This window comes from Sinocyclocheilus grahami, unplaced genomic scaffold (assembly GCF_001515645.1).
Source record: "Sinocyclocheilus grahami isolate Dianchi unplaced genomic scaffold, SAMN03320097.WGS_v1.1 scaffold429.1, whole genome shotgun sequence".
Lineage (NCBI taxonomy): Eukaryota > Metazoa > Chordata > Actinopteri > Cypriniformes > Cyprinidae > Sinocyclocheilus > Sinocyclocheilus grahami.
In genome coordinates, this window is record NW_015505608.1 from 343,332 (window position 1) to 358,769 (window position 15,438).

The following is a 15,438-nucleotide window of genomic DNA, read 5'->3' on the forward strand; positions in this document are numbered from 1 at the left end:
TGTGTGTGTGTGTGTGTGTGTGTGTGTGTGTGTGTGTGTGTGTGTGTATCGGTTGAGCTGTGCTGGGGTTATGTGAGGATTCTGGGTAAAGGAATTAAATGATCTCATCATTGAAATTATTTAATCTCAATATTCTTTATTGATAAAGGAGTTTTTCCCATTGGTTTAAACCAGTGATTCTCAAACTAGGAGTGTCAATATATTAAAATAAAAAAAATTAAAAAATTACATAATTCCAATAACTTTAATTCTTAATATTCTTCAGTGTTTACCCTTTTATTCTCAATGAATTTAAATGACTTATAGTCATTTATGATAGCACAAGTTTTTAAAAAGATTTTTCCCTTACAAATATCAATTTCCACACAAAATCTTTTTGTGTTTGACAACTAGAAGAAATTGTCTATAATGATTTTGATTATATAAATCTATTATTTAAAAATAAAAATATTAAAATTATATATATTATATAATCTATTATTTAGATTATATTACAAATTTGTAATAATATGTATTATTATTTGCTTGATTATTTATTTTGTTTTATTTTTTAGGATTTTACCGTGACTTTTCCAGGTTTGAGACAACATTTCTTAAAAATTCCCATATATACAGGTTTTCCAAGAACTTCAAGAAATCTCTTTCTTAAGTAAAAATGGTTATTTAACGGAATAAATTAAAATAAGAAATATGGCATAGCAACTGTACTGAGGGCCCCTAGTGGGTCCGGGCCCCCTGGTTAGGAACCACTTGTAACCACTGGTATAAACAGTACATTGAAATATTCTGACATAAATTTGTGTACACATAAAGAAGACATTAAGCATATGCAATAAACATTATACAATAAATAATTGTTTGGGATATTTTATTGATTATATAATTTCCTCAGGTTTTGGTTTTAGGTGTAAAGATTTTGTTTGTGTCTGGTATTCACATAGAAAACTCTGCAGCGAGTCTGTCTTTTTTGTGATGGAGATGATTCAGGAGGAGCTAATCCCAGAGTGCTGTAATCAGATTATTTATTCTGTACTTTGAGGCCCAGACCTAGCTTGGTCTACATCTCACAGTGTAACAGATGGTACAGCAAGGTCACTTACACACACACACACACTCATTCAATCACATATTGGATGGAGTGTTCAGTCTTATCTGCTCTTGAACAAGTACTTCATGACTCACACTTTTAAGTTCAGTCACCCCAGTCATGCACACAAATACACACTCATGCCAAACAGACCTTTTTATGGCTGTATCGACATGTGTAAAAGTCATTGACACACTCATAGTAATATATCACACACCGAAACAGCACTCTAAGGGCAGTATTGATGTGTCTGACTGCTGACATAACAGTCGTTTAAATGCTTTGTAGAGCTGGCACTGTTCTGCCTGGAGATATTCATCAGGACTAATAGCTAGACAGAGAAGACAAGATCTGGCAGGGATTCCCTCTGGTCTTGAACATTTTGAGTTTGTTTCTACAGGTTTTTTGATGGAAAACTAAAGGGCTATACTAAAGCGGGATGCAGTCCTCATGCTAGAGAGGGAGAGGCTGATAAAAGAGAAAAGAGTGATCTTGCTGCTGGCAGATGTGCTGCTTTATGCTCTGTGAGAATCAAACTAGGCTGGTCATTTCACCGGCTCTCATAGGATAGTGCTACATCTTAACGTACAGTGGGGCAAAAAAGTATTTAGTCAGCCACCAATTGTGCAAGTTATCCCACTTAAAAAGATGAGAGAGGCCTGTAATTTTCATCATAGGTATACCTCAACTATGAGAGACAAAATGAGAAAAAAAAATCCAGAAAATCACATTGTAGGATTTTTAAAGAATTAATTGGTAAATTCCTCGGTAAAATAAGTATTTGGTCACCTACAAACAAGCAAGATTTCTGGCCCTCACAGACCTGTAACTTCTTCTTTAAGAGCCTCCTCTGTCCTCCACTCGTTACCTGTATTAATGGCATCTGTTTGAACTCATTATCAGTATAAAAGACACCTGTCCACAACCTCAAACAGTCACACTCCAAACTCCACCATGGCCAAGACAAAAGAGCTGTCAAAGGACACCAGAAAAAAAAATTGTAGACCTGCACCAGGCTGGGAAGACTGAATCTGCAATAGGTAAGCAGCTTGGTGTGAAGAAATCAACTGTGGGAGCAATTATTAGAAAATGGAAGACACACAAGACCACTGATAATCTCCCTCGATCTGGGACTCCACGCAAGATCTCACCCCGTGGGGTCAAAATGATCATGCATACAGCAACACATCGGAGGGATACCAGGAGAGCGTATATGTGTGTGTGTAAGAAACGCCCGATGGGTGATTTATCTCCAGTAGTCTCAAAAGGCTGACAGCAGATGAGGGCAGTATTGTGACCAGGTCATTTCATTCCATTAGCACTTTGGTTACAGAGCCTGTGTGTAATTAGGACAGGGACACCAAGTTATGAATCAAAGAGGATGATTTTAAACACACAAACAACAGACATGCTTCAGTGCATACCAACACACACACACACACACAAATCCCCAGGGCTGCTGCCCCCCAAGTGATGCATGTCTCGTAAGTGTCTTTGGAAAATTTGTTACCAGCCTTTCAGTCGCCAATGGACTTGAGACAGACAAATATCATTGCAAAGATCTAGTTTGGATGGGGTTAGTTTTCCCTGAGAATATTAAGTATATTTGTGTTTTGCAAGTGTACTTTTTGATTTCAGTCCTGCCTGAATCAAGCACATCTGTACTGTTCTAACACAATCTTGGTAAAAGTTATAGAGAAAAATACAGAATAATTTCCAGCAAAATCAGGGTCCTCCGACAAAACTAATCCCATCTGAACAGAAATGTCTGACTGTGGTATTGTTTTTCAATTTGTTTTCTCAATGCTTCTCACTGAGTTTGACCTTTGTCGAGTAATGTAACTAAAGCTAATTTTCTTGTTGCGCTGCCTGGTGTACCTTCATTACAGATTCAGACTCAAACTAAATGGCATTTTCATCAAAAGACTATGACTAAAACTAAATCAAAATTTGCTGTCAAAATGAACACTGCTTATAAATGTGATATGGTGAGAGGTGAATAAACATGAAGATGCAATGGGATAGTCAAAGATGTCCATCTAACATATTTGTACACAGTCCAGGATAAAAAAAAAAATCGAATGGAATTTATACCATCAACCTTTGTCTCAAGGTCCACAAAATCAGCAATTTATTAATTGGTTGAGTACTCAAGCAGTCAAAATGACCAAGATGCACATTCATAGCTTCGTGTTCTGTTAAAAATGAGAATGATGAAGTAGCCGGCATCTTTTCTGAGTGTACTCTATGATCAACACAGAAGCACCAGTCAATCTTATGTTTTGTTGAACATATATACATACAGGTTTAAGTGCTTACAAACACACAGCCCTCTTTACCACACCTAAACAAAACAAACTAAAAACATTATTTACATCTCAATCTAAATCTAGGATGAGAGACACAGAGACAGGTGAAGACAGTAAGAGAAAGACAGATAAAAAGCGAGACAGTGTTAAAACAACAGAAGTGCTGTGATCTGACTCGATGACACTAATGAGGCCTATAATAGCTCTTGATGGAGGGAGAAGATCCTGGGGGGCAGAAACGGGGGTGCATGATCAACAGAGAGAGAGAGAGAGGCTGACACAACCAACATATAAACCGCTTCCACACAAACATATAAAATGATGAAGCACACATTACACTGCGGATTACACAAAGAGAGAAATGGAGATCGGAAGAAAAATGGGAAAAAGTAGATGGGTGTGACAGATCAGTAAAACACTTAAGGTTGTTCAGAATAAAAAGTGATCTGTGCAGACCACATTCTGGGAGACAGCAGTCTTAACTAGCCAATCGAATTTACATTATGATAATAAAATGGGAACGCACTTTATAAATGTGGTCTGATTAGGCTCAAGATATTTTCTGGTTTAATCAGGGATGGTGTGGTATTTACGGAATAAAAATATTACCAACCATTTAAGTTGTTCCAAACCTGTATTATTTATATTTAGCAGACAAGGAGGTCTATTGCCATTAGTGTAGCAATGTATGAAACACAGCTCACAAGGAAATCACTTGCAAACCAAGCAGCTTTCTGTTGGTCTATGCTTCAAATTCGTGTGACCAGTTTGAACCAGTTGTGAAATCTGCATGGGGAAATCTTTCACCCTCAAGCAAAATCCCCAATCGCGTGGACTACCAATGAAATGAGTGGATTACACCTTCGAAAATGTCACCACACCTTTACACAGGAAATACTTTTCAGAATGTCCAAGCTGCTCTTTTCCATGCAATGAAAGTGAAGGGATGAGGACTGTTGAGTTTCAAAGTACATTCAAACATGCTGCTTCAAGACACATAGCACTAACTGTAGGTTGAAGTCAAATGTCTCCTTCACGTCATCACTGCCGTCACACCTGACATTTCAATGTACACAAGCGTGAATGAGATTTAAAGGGATAGTTCACCCAAAAATGAAAATTCTGTCATTAATTACTCACGTTGTTCCAAACCCGTAAGACCTTCGTTCATCTTCTGAACAGGAATTAAGATATTTTTGATGAAATGTGAGAGCTCTCAGACCCTGCATAGACAGCAACGCAACTGTGAATACTTTTTGAGCGCAATGAAAACAAAAATAACAATTTATTCAGCAATTCTTCTCCCCCGAGTTACGTTTTCCACCATTTTAGAGTATCACAACACATACGCACGCTTTCCCCTAAGCATAAACAACGCTGATTACGCAGATTACGTTCATGCGCACGCTATGATGAAAATTACAGGCCTCTCTCATCTTTTTAAGTGGGAGAACTTGCACAATTGGTGGCTGACTAAATACTTTTTTTCCCCACTGTATAAACTAATATACAAATAGTGTAAAAAAAAAAGTGATTTCTATTTAATTTGATTGACTGATGATAACGTAAGATGGTCTAATGGTGGTTTCATTGTTGCAAGTTGCACTGCATTTCAAAATTTGGGGCCGGTAAGATTTTTAAATTTTCCTTATGCTCACAGAGACTGCATTAATTTGAACATAAATACAGTAAGAACTGTAATATTGTTTTACAATTTGTGTCACATGATCCTTCAGAAAAAAAAATCTAATTTGCTGATTTGCCACTTAAGAAACATTTCTTATACCCATTTCTTATTTCTTATTCTTATGATTATTAATGTTGAAATGTCTTACTAATGTCTTACTCTTATAATTGTTAATGTTGAAAACGGTTTCAGTGGAATCTTTCTTAAATAAAAATAAAGTAAAAAAAAACTTGATTAATTTTTAAAGAGAAATCTTTTGCAACATTCTGAAAGCCTTTACTGTCACATTTGATCAAATAAATGAATCATTTATGAATAAATTATTTTTTTTTAAAAGAGAGCGAAAAATAGTAAATTTTCCACTCCAAATCGTACTGAAGTGACCATTCAGTTCTTTGCTAAAAATCTGAATGTGGACATGTGTGTATTAATGAAGATTAGGGCATTTGGGAAAAAGTATATGTGTGCAGTTTTTATGTAAGAATATAAAATCTGTCCTCTCACACTGAATGCTTTTAAGGACAGGATGACACGCACACCCTGGAGAATCAGTGTGCTTTTTACACTTCTGTGAACACAATTCATGAAGGCTGCAGTACCCTGGCAAACTCTAGAGGTTTGCTCTTCCCAAAAAGGAAGGTTTGCTTTGCTTATTCACAGACTAACTTACATTGTCATAATCACAAGGACAAACTCAGTGAGGAACAAGTGGTATTTTACACATTGTCAATCATACTGAAATCAATTCTTGTCTTTGGGAATTGGTCTGCCAAAAACAAATAAATAAAAATGATCATCTGAAAATAAAAACAAAGTTGCTGGAGAGATTGCTAATTTTTGTGTCTTTTAGTCCAGTGGTTCTCAACCGTTTTTACTCTAAGAGCTCTCAGACCCTGCATAGACAGCAATGCAACTGAAATATTCCCAGACAGAAACGCAGGACATCGGTAAAACAGTCCATGTGACATCAGTGGCTCAACTTCAGTTTTACGAAGCTACGAGAATACTTTTTGAGCGCAATGAAAACAAAAATAACAATTTATTCAGCAATTCTTCTCCCCCGAGTTACGTTTTCCACCATTTTAGAGTATCACAACACATACGCACGCTTTCCCCTAAGCATAAACAACGCTGATTACGCAGATTACATTCATGCGTGCGCTTTCTCCTCCGAACGTAAACAATGCTGATTACATCGATTCCGCTCTTGGGTGCTCTCCAAAATGGCGGAAGATGTAATCCATGGCAGAAGAATTGTTAAGTTTTCTTTGCGCTCAAAAAGTATTCTCGTAGCTTTGCAAAACTGAAGTTGAGCCACTGATGTCACATGGACTGTTTTACCGATCTCCTTACTACGTTTCTGGACTTGGGAATATTTCAGTTGTGTTGCTGTCTATGCAGGGTCTGAGAGCTCTCACATTTCATCAAAAATATTTTATTTTGTGTTCCGAAGATGAACAAAAGTCTTACGGGTTTGGAACGACATGAGGGTGAGTAATTAATTTAGAGTAAAGAATTTTCATTTTGGGGTGAACTAACCCTTTAAGTCATTTTTTTTAGTCGGTGTTTATTTGCTTTAAGGCTAACATCTGAATGTTGTTGTGCTTGCACGTTTGCAAAATGAACTTTTAGCAGATAAACACATTTAAAATTTACAGACCTTCTCCTCTGGAGAAATGGACAAAACATATTGATGACTCGTCCTGCACTGCAGATTTTGGTCCAGCCATGTTCTCTCTAGAATGAGAATGTCCCTCACCATAAATTATAAATACCCCTGCAACCATAGAAAATATGACAGGAAAGAAAAATGTGCTTTTTTTATTTTGTGCTCTATCTTTCTCTCATTCTCTCTCTATGTTGCAAAGTCTAACACAGTCACTCTGTCCAAACTTATGTAGGACATACAAGTCCCTGAGCTCAACCGCCACACACTTTTCCTCTCCTCGTGTCTCTTGCTCTGTAGAACGTGAACATACGTGTACACACACATGCAGACTGCATGCGTGCTTCAGTTTCAAGAGCATCGATCATTTGTGACAAGAGTTCAAGGGACAGACCTCAGTCAGTACCAGAGACGGTCTCTGTGTGTGTGTGTGTGTGTGTGTGTTCTGGCTTAGTCAGTAGAAATGTCAGTATGCTGGCGTGTAATTCCAGCCCATCATCTCTGGTTCTCTCACAGAGCAGTATGTTTTTCTCAGTCAGTAACGTTACCACAAGAGCACAGTTATATCTCATCTGGAATTAGATAACAACTGTTACCACTTAATGACACACACTAAGGCTTCTACTGTAAACCACACTGTAATTTAAATCACATAAATATAGCAGATGAAGTAACTTGCGCATCTTATAACAACATTTATCTCAGTGGAAAATTTACTATCAGAGGTTTTTGTAGGATGCCTGCAGTTTTAAATATTCTTCACAGTAATTCAATAAATCTGAGAGTAAATTTATATTTAAATAAATTAAATACACACATATCCACCTTCACATCACAAAACACACACCTACCATAAAATAATAAAAAGTATAGAAACATATGACATAGCATACATTATTTTTCTGTATTTTGCTTTTTAATCTATTTTCCTCTGACCCTGACTCCCGTTCTGGTTTCCCCCCCCCCATCTCATTTCTGTCATCGTTCACTTTGTTCTTTGTGTGTGTGTTCAGCTGTTTTTAATTTCGTAGAGATGAAAGAGGACCTCTGTGTGTTTGCAGTGTTTCCAGGTGTGTCTCATCAGTTTTTTTAACAAGCTTTCACACTATTAGCCACTATTACAAAGTCAAACTCTAAAAGCTACTAAGGCTGCGTTTACACTTGGCATTAACATGCGACATGTATCCAGATGTCGTCCACATACACATTGAAAAGACAAGTGTAAACACGCTTCCAATCGGAATGTTATCCGATCAGCGTGTCCTGCTTCAGAGGTAGTCGAGGACACATTGTGATCGGATCTCAATGTCGTGTAAACACAATCCAGCCATCATGTCTGCATTCACAGGTCGATGTCACGCAAAACCCCCTGCCCCCTCTCTCACGAACTGTCAGAAGAGAGGCCATGGAGCGCTAGGGAGACTCGTACAGTTATTTCCCTTTGTTAAATGTCCCGTGACTGAAAATGGTTTAAAAAAGAAAACCCACCACTTCGGGTCGAATTTGCACCGGGGCCATTCTCTGCAGACTTATTTAAATATTGCGCGGGAACGACAGATCCGATCACTTATCCAGATCAGCTGTCAGCTGATGTTGCCAAGTGTAAACGCACCGTGTCCTCCTGATTGACTGACGATCCGATCTGCTTGATCGGATCATGGTGATCGCATGTTAATGTCAAGTGTAAACGCAGCCTAAGATGTGCTTCAGTAGTGACAAGATGTTTAATTTGTAAGATCAACGTGAGCTGATAGGGGTGATCCTCACTTTCTATTAATTTAATTATTGAGTGGTGTCACCTACCACACACGCACTTGCTTTTATCACAGGATCTGTGGCATTGTTGTGTGTCCCGTGCAGGCTGGATAGAAGGTCACTGTGTGTGTGTATGTGTCCGGTTGGTTTTTGGCAGGTGGTGTGATGCTGAGAGTCATCAGGCATTAAATGCAGCAGCTGATGGCGACAAACTCTCACGCTGAGAGAGCAGCAGGTCAATATCTAATTACCCCACAGGAAGTGGCATATATTCCTCTGTCTCTCCCTCTTTCTGTCTGCTAATCTCTCTCTCTTTGGATATCTCTCGTAGTCTGCCAGCTTTTCTCTCAGTCCCTACCTCTGCATGCTCTTCTCTCTTTCCATCTGTCCCCTCTTTTGTTTCTCCTCTTTATCACTCCATCTTCTTCTCTCATGTTCTCATTCTCTTTAAATAGGCGTCACCTGGCTGTGTGCATGAGTCTACGTCTTTTGGTCTAAAGCAGGCGTGTCGGCTGACCATACAAATGCAGATAAAAACCTCAGTCAAATGTCCTGTTGTGTTTGGCTGTGTATTTTTTACATCACTGCTTGAATTTGCAAATGTAATCAAAAGACATAGGTCTGTTTTGGATTGCTGATATAACCTCTTGCACGTAAGGTTTGATAAATAGTTTCTGCTGGCCCCCTTTTTTTGTACAGTATTTCCCTGCTGATATTTTGGCAAAACAAATTTTATATTACAATATTTTAATTAAAAATAAGTGAAATGTTGGATTAAAAGTAATATTTACAAATAGTTTTATTTTAATAACATTAAATACAGTAATTTTATATATTATATATAATGTAAAAATAGCTCAAATGTAATAATATTATTTATATGAGTATTAAATATTATATAATATTAAATATAACAGTACTTACAAATAAATATATTGATATATTTGTATTAAATATTTTATTTACACAACCAAGCATATACAAAAGAATGTACATTTTTATTGTGTATTCAATTAATTGTTTTAAATTTGCAGTATTACAGTAGTAGTTTTCATATTATATTTATATATAGAGAGAGCGAGAGAGCATACTACAACTGTTTTAATATTTAAATATAAATACAGAATACTATTTTAATTGCAATAGTTTTTAAATATAACAACATACTTGTTGAATATTTTATATATTTTAAAATATTATTGTTTTAATAAACAATACTACAGATACCTTGTGTACTTTTAATCATACTCATAATTACCAAATTGGCACGGTTCTTTCCATACATTGAGCAGCAGGGGGCTCCACTCATCCAGAGCCTCATGTGAGAGTTCCTGTTACACAGGGTCTTTCCTCAGTAATTTCCTGGAAGGGGATTCACTATTCGCACATCAACTGCGCCACAAGAATAGTTCCTTATTCTCTGGAGGGAGGCATGTTGGTTGTTCTGGAACCTCAGTATTGATCAGTCAGAGGTCAGATGATACACTGTTTCCTGATTTAATGATGACTGCCCCACTAAAATAGCACCACCCGAGTCTCACGGGAGCCATCTTGGCTCTGCTGGATTTATACTGTGCTGCAGTCTTCCGGTATGATAGGATTACACATCCAGCCAATAGAAACAGGATTTACGGAAGGGGGTGTATTGTGATAGTACATTGAAAGGTCAAAACTGTCCATGATAGAATAGTTATCTCAACCCCAGGCGATATATATTTCTAATTGGATAAAATCATCAGCCTGTTAGATGAAAACAGAAGTGTAATATTCTCCAGAGTCTGAACTTTGATCTCTGTCTTCATTTAGATAAAGAACAAAGTGTGAAAAATTTGATTTAAGATGTTTTGAAGCGCATGCACTCTCTGAACTGTGCATGTGTGCATGTTTCACGAAACATTTTAGACATTCATGTCACTGTGATCTGAAACAGACACATATTCGACCTAATCAGAGTGTCTTTGATGAACAACAAGAGTATTTGTGATGCCACACTCTCAAGTTCTGTATTCTTTCAGCAAATTAAATGAGGTTAAATGACCTCTTTGAGGTGAGAGGGACGGACGGTTATGTTTGGACACTTCCCGTGATCCACCATCTGCCAGACCAGTGTTCAAAATGAAATCACAGTGAATGTAGAGTAAATTACTTGAAATGTTCTATTACATTGCAGGTAGAGACTAAATTCTCAGTTTCTGTGATTGATTGTCTAAAGTTAATTAACTGATTATTCTCTGTGTTTTAGTATGGGCGATCGGATAGCTATCACGTGGCCACCACGCAAGATAAAGATGATAAAGATTCTCCAAAAAAGAAGAAGGGGACGAAGGATCTTGATGATCTGAAGAAAGAAGTTCCCCTGGTAAGATTCACACTGACAAAGCAGCATGGTAGCAATCTTTTTCTTTTGTTAATTTTCCTTTTTACCTTCAATTTCAGACAGAACACAAGATGTCCGTTGAGGAAGTATGCCGGAAATTTCAGACAGACATTGTTCAGGTAAACTCACAAATTATTTAGTGTTTGCTTAAAAAAACACCCTTTTCCAATTATAAATCTGATGTGTGTAGGTGATTTAAATTTTTTTTTACATGTAATAGAGCAGAAAATACTCACCTGAGTAGATGAACACATTTTAGGACTGACTGTTTTGCAGCACTTCTCCTTATTGACCACTAGAGAGCTCTATACGCTGTATAATACACTGGTTTAAACATTTTGCATCCCAGGTAGAATACATTCACTAGCTGTAATGATGACAAAGCTGTTTGTTTTCAAACTTTTCAATTAACAGAAACTAGGAGTGTCAGTAGGTAGAGTAGATTTATGGAATATAATAAATATTATAAATATTTAGAAGATACGTGACTGTGATTAATTTCATGATCCAAGAAGTTTCTATAGCTGCATATTATTCAATTAAAACAACAGTTTTTGATGAGAAAAATAGAAATAAGAAATAAAATGCCAATTTATACATTTTACGTCTTGTTTGTAGCACTAAGATTAGTTTAAATAAGTTTTTGTTAATTTATTTAACTATTTAATAATATTTTATATATTTTTACCTAGTTCAGAAAATGCTTACTTTAGTGTTACATTTTTAAAAACATAATTTGTTTCGGGTATGGCTGTTGTGCTGAACTACTTATTATTGCACACTAGGGAGCACTATACTCTATGTAATACATTCAATGCATTCTTTTTGATAAATAAACAAATACAAGTGTATTTTACATAAATTCAAGTCATCTTGTCAGTTGTCACCTCCTTGTATGTTTACTGAGGCCCCCTGCATGAGAACCACTGGCATAATAGACCCTTATTAGTACACAGCATACTTGATATGTTCACACAGTGAATACTTAAAATAAAACTTTGAATTTGCATTTGAAAGTAACATTTGCTAAAGATTAATTCAATTTAATTTTTGCATTTTAGCTACTTGTTCGAAACTGAGTGGCACGACATTGATTTAGTCATTTTAGGCAATTATCTCTCTTTCGCTCTTCACAAAAGGGTTTAACTAATGCAAAGGCTAGAGACTTTCTGGCAAGAGACGGGCCAAATTCTCTGACCCCACCTCCCACAACACCCGAGTGGGTTAAATTCTGTCGTCAGCTGTTCGGCGGTTTCTCCATCCTGCTGTGGACCGGAGCCATTCTCTGTTTCCTGGCCTACGCCATTCAGGCTGCTACCGAAGATGAGCCAGCTGGAGATAACGTGCGTATACATTCACACGCTAGCACCGTGTCCCGCTTCAGTGAATCCACATTGAATCTGAATACATGAATATAATATTTGAATGCGTCTTCTTTGTTCTCCTCTCAGTTGTACCTGGGTATCGTGCTGTCTGCTGTGGTCATCATCACTGGCTGCTTCTCCTATTTCCAGGAGGCAAAAAGCTCCAAGATCATGGAGTCATTTAAAAACATGGTACCCCAGGTACTGGAAACAATCCATGCAGACTTAAAATACACAGAAACACAAAGAAACAGTGAGTAGAAATGATTCTCTTTCTATCCACAGCAAGCATTAGTAATCCGTGAAGGAGAGAAGATGCAGATCAACGCTGAGGAAGTGGTAGCAGGCGACCTGGTAGAGGTCAAAGGTGGAGACCGAATCCCAGCTGACCTTAGAATCACCTCTTCTCATGGCTGCAAGGTTTGTGGTTTATAAACTCCAATCCTTTGTAAGGAATCGTACTCGCTTTGCTACCCATTGGGCAACTGTGTGTCTCTGATATCATACGTAGGTGGATAACTCCTCCCTCACCGGCGAATCAGAACCTCAGACGAGATCACCTGACTGCACTCATGACAATCCTCTGGAAACCCGTAACATCGCTTTCTTCTCCACTAACTGTGTGGAAGGTTCGGGATTTGCTACAGTGAAGTGTTGAACCGGTCTACCTATGTAAAAGTCAAGTTCAGAGTTGTGACGTTTTTTGTTTCTCTATCAGGCACCGCTCGTGGTATTGTAATCTGCACTGGCGATCGCACCGTGATGGGCCGCATTGCCTCGCTGACCTCAGGACTGGAGACAGGGAAAACCCCCATCGCCAAGGAGATCGAGCACTTTATTCACATCATCACAGGCGTGGCTGTCTTCCTAGGAGTGTCTTTCTTCATTCTGTCCATCATTTTGGGATACTCCTGGCTGGAGGCCGTCATTTTCCTCATTGGAATCATCGTCGCTAATGTGCCTGAGGGTCTGCTGGCTACTGTCACTGTGAGCACATGCAGTCAACTAAGCATTTAAATACAGTTCAGTAAGGGTAGAAACTAGGGGTGAGTGATATACTAGTAGACACGATTAATGGTAGAAATTTGTCAGCCGGTAGAGATTTTGGACTATTGTCTCTATCGTAGGGTGACCATACATGCCATTTTCCCAGGACGTGTCCTGGCCAGGATTTCTATATTGCCTAAAATATCTAGGTTTTGGCTTTGTTTGCGTGTGCAGACCGATCGGTGTATGACATCAAAATACCTCAAGAGCATTTTGAAAGCATAAGGAACCGTCTGTATGGTATTTTGATGTCATACACTGATCGGTCTGCACACGCAAACAAAGCCAAAACCTAGGAATTAGAATTTTTTATTTAAATATTATCAATATTCAAATTATATTCGAATTTAAAAGGCTTAATTTCAGTTAGGGGGAAAAAGAGCTTTTGGCTTCTCTCCTGAGGCCACAAGAGGGCGCCTCAAGCAAAATATTATGCACGTTTCTTGGAAGCATAATAAAATAACACGACTATCTTTGAAAAAAGTGCATCATGTTTAACATAATGTTTATAAACCTTATATAATTAATAAAGTTGCTTAAACAATTAGAAACAAACCAGCATCATGCACAGGGCCGCATTAACCATTGGGCTAGGCGGGCTGAAGCCCCGGGGCCCGAGCAAGGAGGGGGCCCGTGATTGGCTGTGGAGTAGCTTGATGGACATCGGTAGCGCCGATCGCCAAAGCCCACCACGCCCCTCACTTTTTAGCACTATTATTTAGTGGAGTTTTCCCGTAAATTCCATGCATTACCATTAGAGACTCAAATTTTGAAACTCGTGTATTAAACAAATTCAATGCACACAGGCTGAAGTAGTTTAAGTCTTTGGTTCTTTTAATTGTGATGAATCTCAACAAATTAGAATATGGTGACATGCCAATCAGCTAATCAACTCAAAACACACTCAAAACACCTTGTGAGAAAAAAATGAGGAGAGAGGGGAAAACATGAGCGAGTCACTAAAATCCACAGCTAGTTTATTTTACTAAAGCTGATGATGGATTGGGAGTTGTGGAACCGCAAATGGACTGGACACATGGAGCAGATAAAAACACAGCGTCATCATCCCCACAGATTTTAAGTTAGTTTGATTATTAACTTGATAGATGTTGCTTTTTGTGTTTGAACAAACTCTATAGGGCTAGTATATTCGCTTATGGGTTGAGAAATAAATTTTGCGCGTCATGATGTAAGCTTTTCATTTAAACGCATTTAAAGCATTTTGGTTTAAAAACAAATTTAACTGTTCAGGGACATTAAGCAGTGGGGCAGAATTAATTTTGGCAAATGCGTGCATTAAGACAGTTTCTGATACTTGCTCGTACAGCGACTGACTAAACTAAGAGTTATTTTTCGCGCCTTGTGTTTAAACGTTCGAATACACATAGTTATGTGTCAAAATGCCTGTCTCCTCGTCAACACAGTTATTTGTGTCTTAAATGAACATTAATAATTAAAGATAAAGCATGTGCACTAGTTGGCTATTATGAGATCCTGGCATTATATGATGAGATTTTAAAGGGATATAGTTCACCCAAAAATTAAAATCCTGTTATCATTTACTCCGTTAAGTTGTTCTGAACCTGTAGGTTTCTTTGTTCTCCTCAACATAAAAGAAGATATTTTGAAGAATATTCGTAACCACCAGAAAGTTTCTGGTCCCTGTTGACTCTAATAGTGTTTTGTTTTTTGTTTTTTTGTTATACTATGGAAGTCATGGGGGCACAGAAACTGTTTGGTTACCAGTAGGCTATTGTTCCAAATATATACGTTTGCATTCAACAGCAGAAGGAAACTCAATCAGGTTTAGAACAACAACAACATAACTTTAATTTGTGAACTATTGCAGCCTAATATAGCTGCTGTTGCTATTTGTGTCAATAATGTAAATTAAACATTAGAAAGAAAATCACTCAATCACTCAGACCGAATCGCTGTTGTAAAATAATGTATACTGAATTTATGCAGTGAAGACTATTCAGTCTATTTATTTTATACAATATAATATTTCTTATCCAGTGCTTTAAGTGTTTGTATAGGTCAATTTCTTTGTTCTATTGTAATTCATGACTGTTTACTTGTCTTCAGTGAGTTTGTTTTTACGTAGGCTACTATTTTTTTTTATTTTGTGATATTGGAATTGGTA

General features: G+C 37.5%; 1 protein-coding gene across 5 annotated transcripts in view; it reads left to right on the forward strand.

Annotated features, from left to right (window-relative positions):
* LOC107551687 (sodium/potassium-transporting ATPase subunit alpha-3) overlaps positions 1-15,438 on the forward strand; it is a 38,498-nt gene that overhangs the window by 6,489 nt on the left and 16,571 nt on the right. For all 5 annotated transcript variants that reach the window (XR_001604792.1, XM_016233391.1, XM_016233390.1 and 2 more), the window contains 7 exons: positions 10,747-10,863; positions 10,941-11,000; positions 12,021-12,224; positions 12,333-12,446; positions 12,531-12,665; positions 12,757-12,874; positions 12,964-13,232. Coding sequence is in view for 4 of the 5 variants with exons in the window: in XM_016233391.1 (XP_016088877.1) it covers positions 10,747-10,863; positions 10,941-11,000; positions 12,021-12,224; positions 12,333-12,446; positions 12,531-12,665; positions 12,757-12,874; positions 12,964-13,232 (1,017 nt within the window). In the remaining variant the exon portion in view is untranslated. The remainder of the gene's footprint in view (positions 1-10,746; positions 10,864-10,940; positions 11,001-12,020; positions 12,225-12,332; positions 12,447-12,530; positions 12,666-12,756; positions 12,875-12,963; positions 13,233-15,438) is intronic.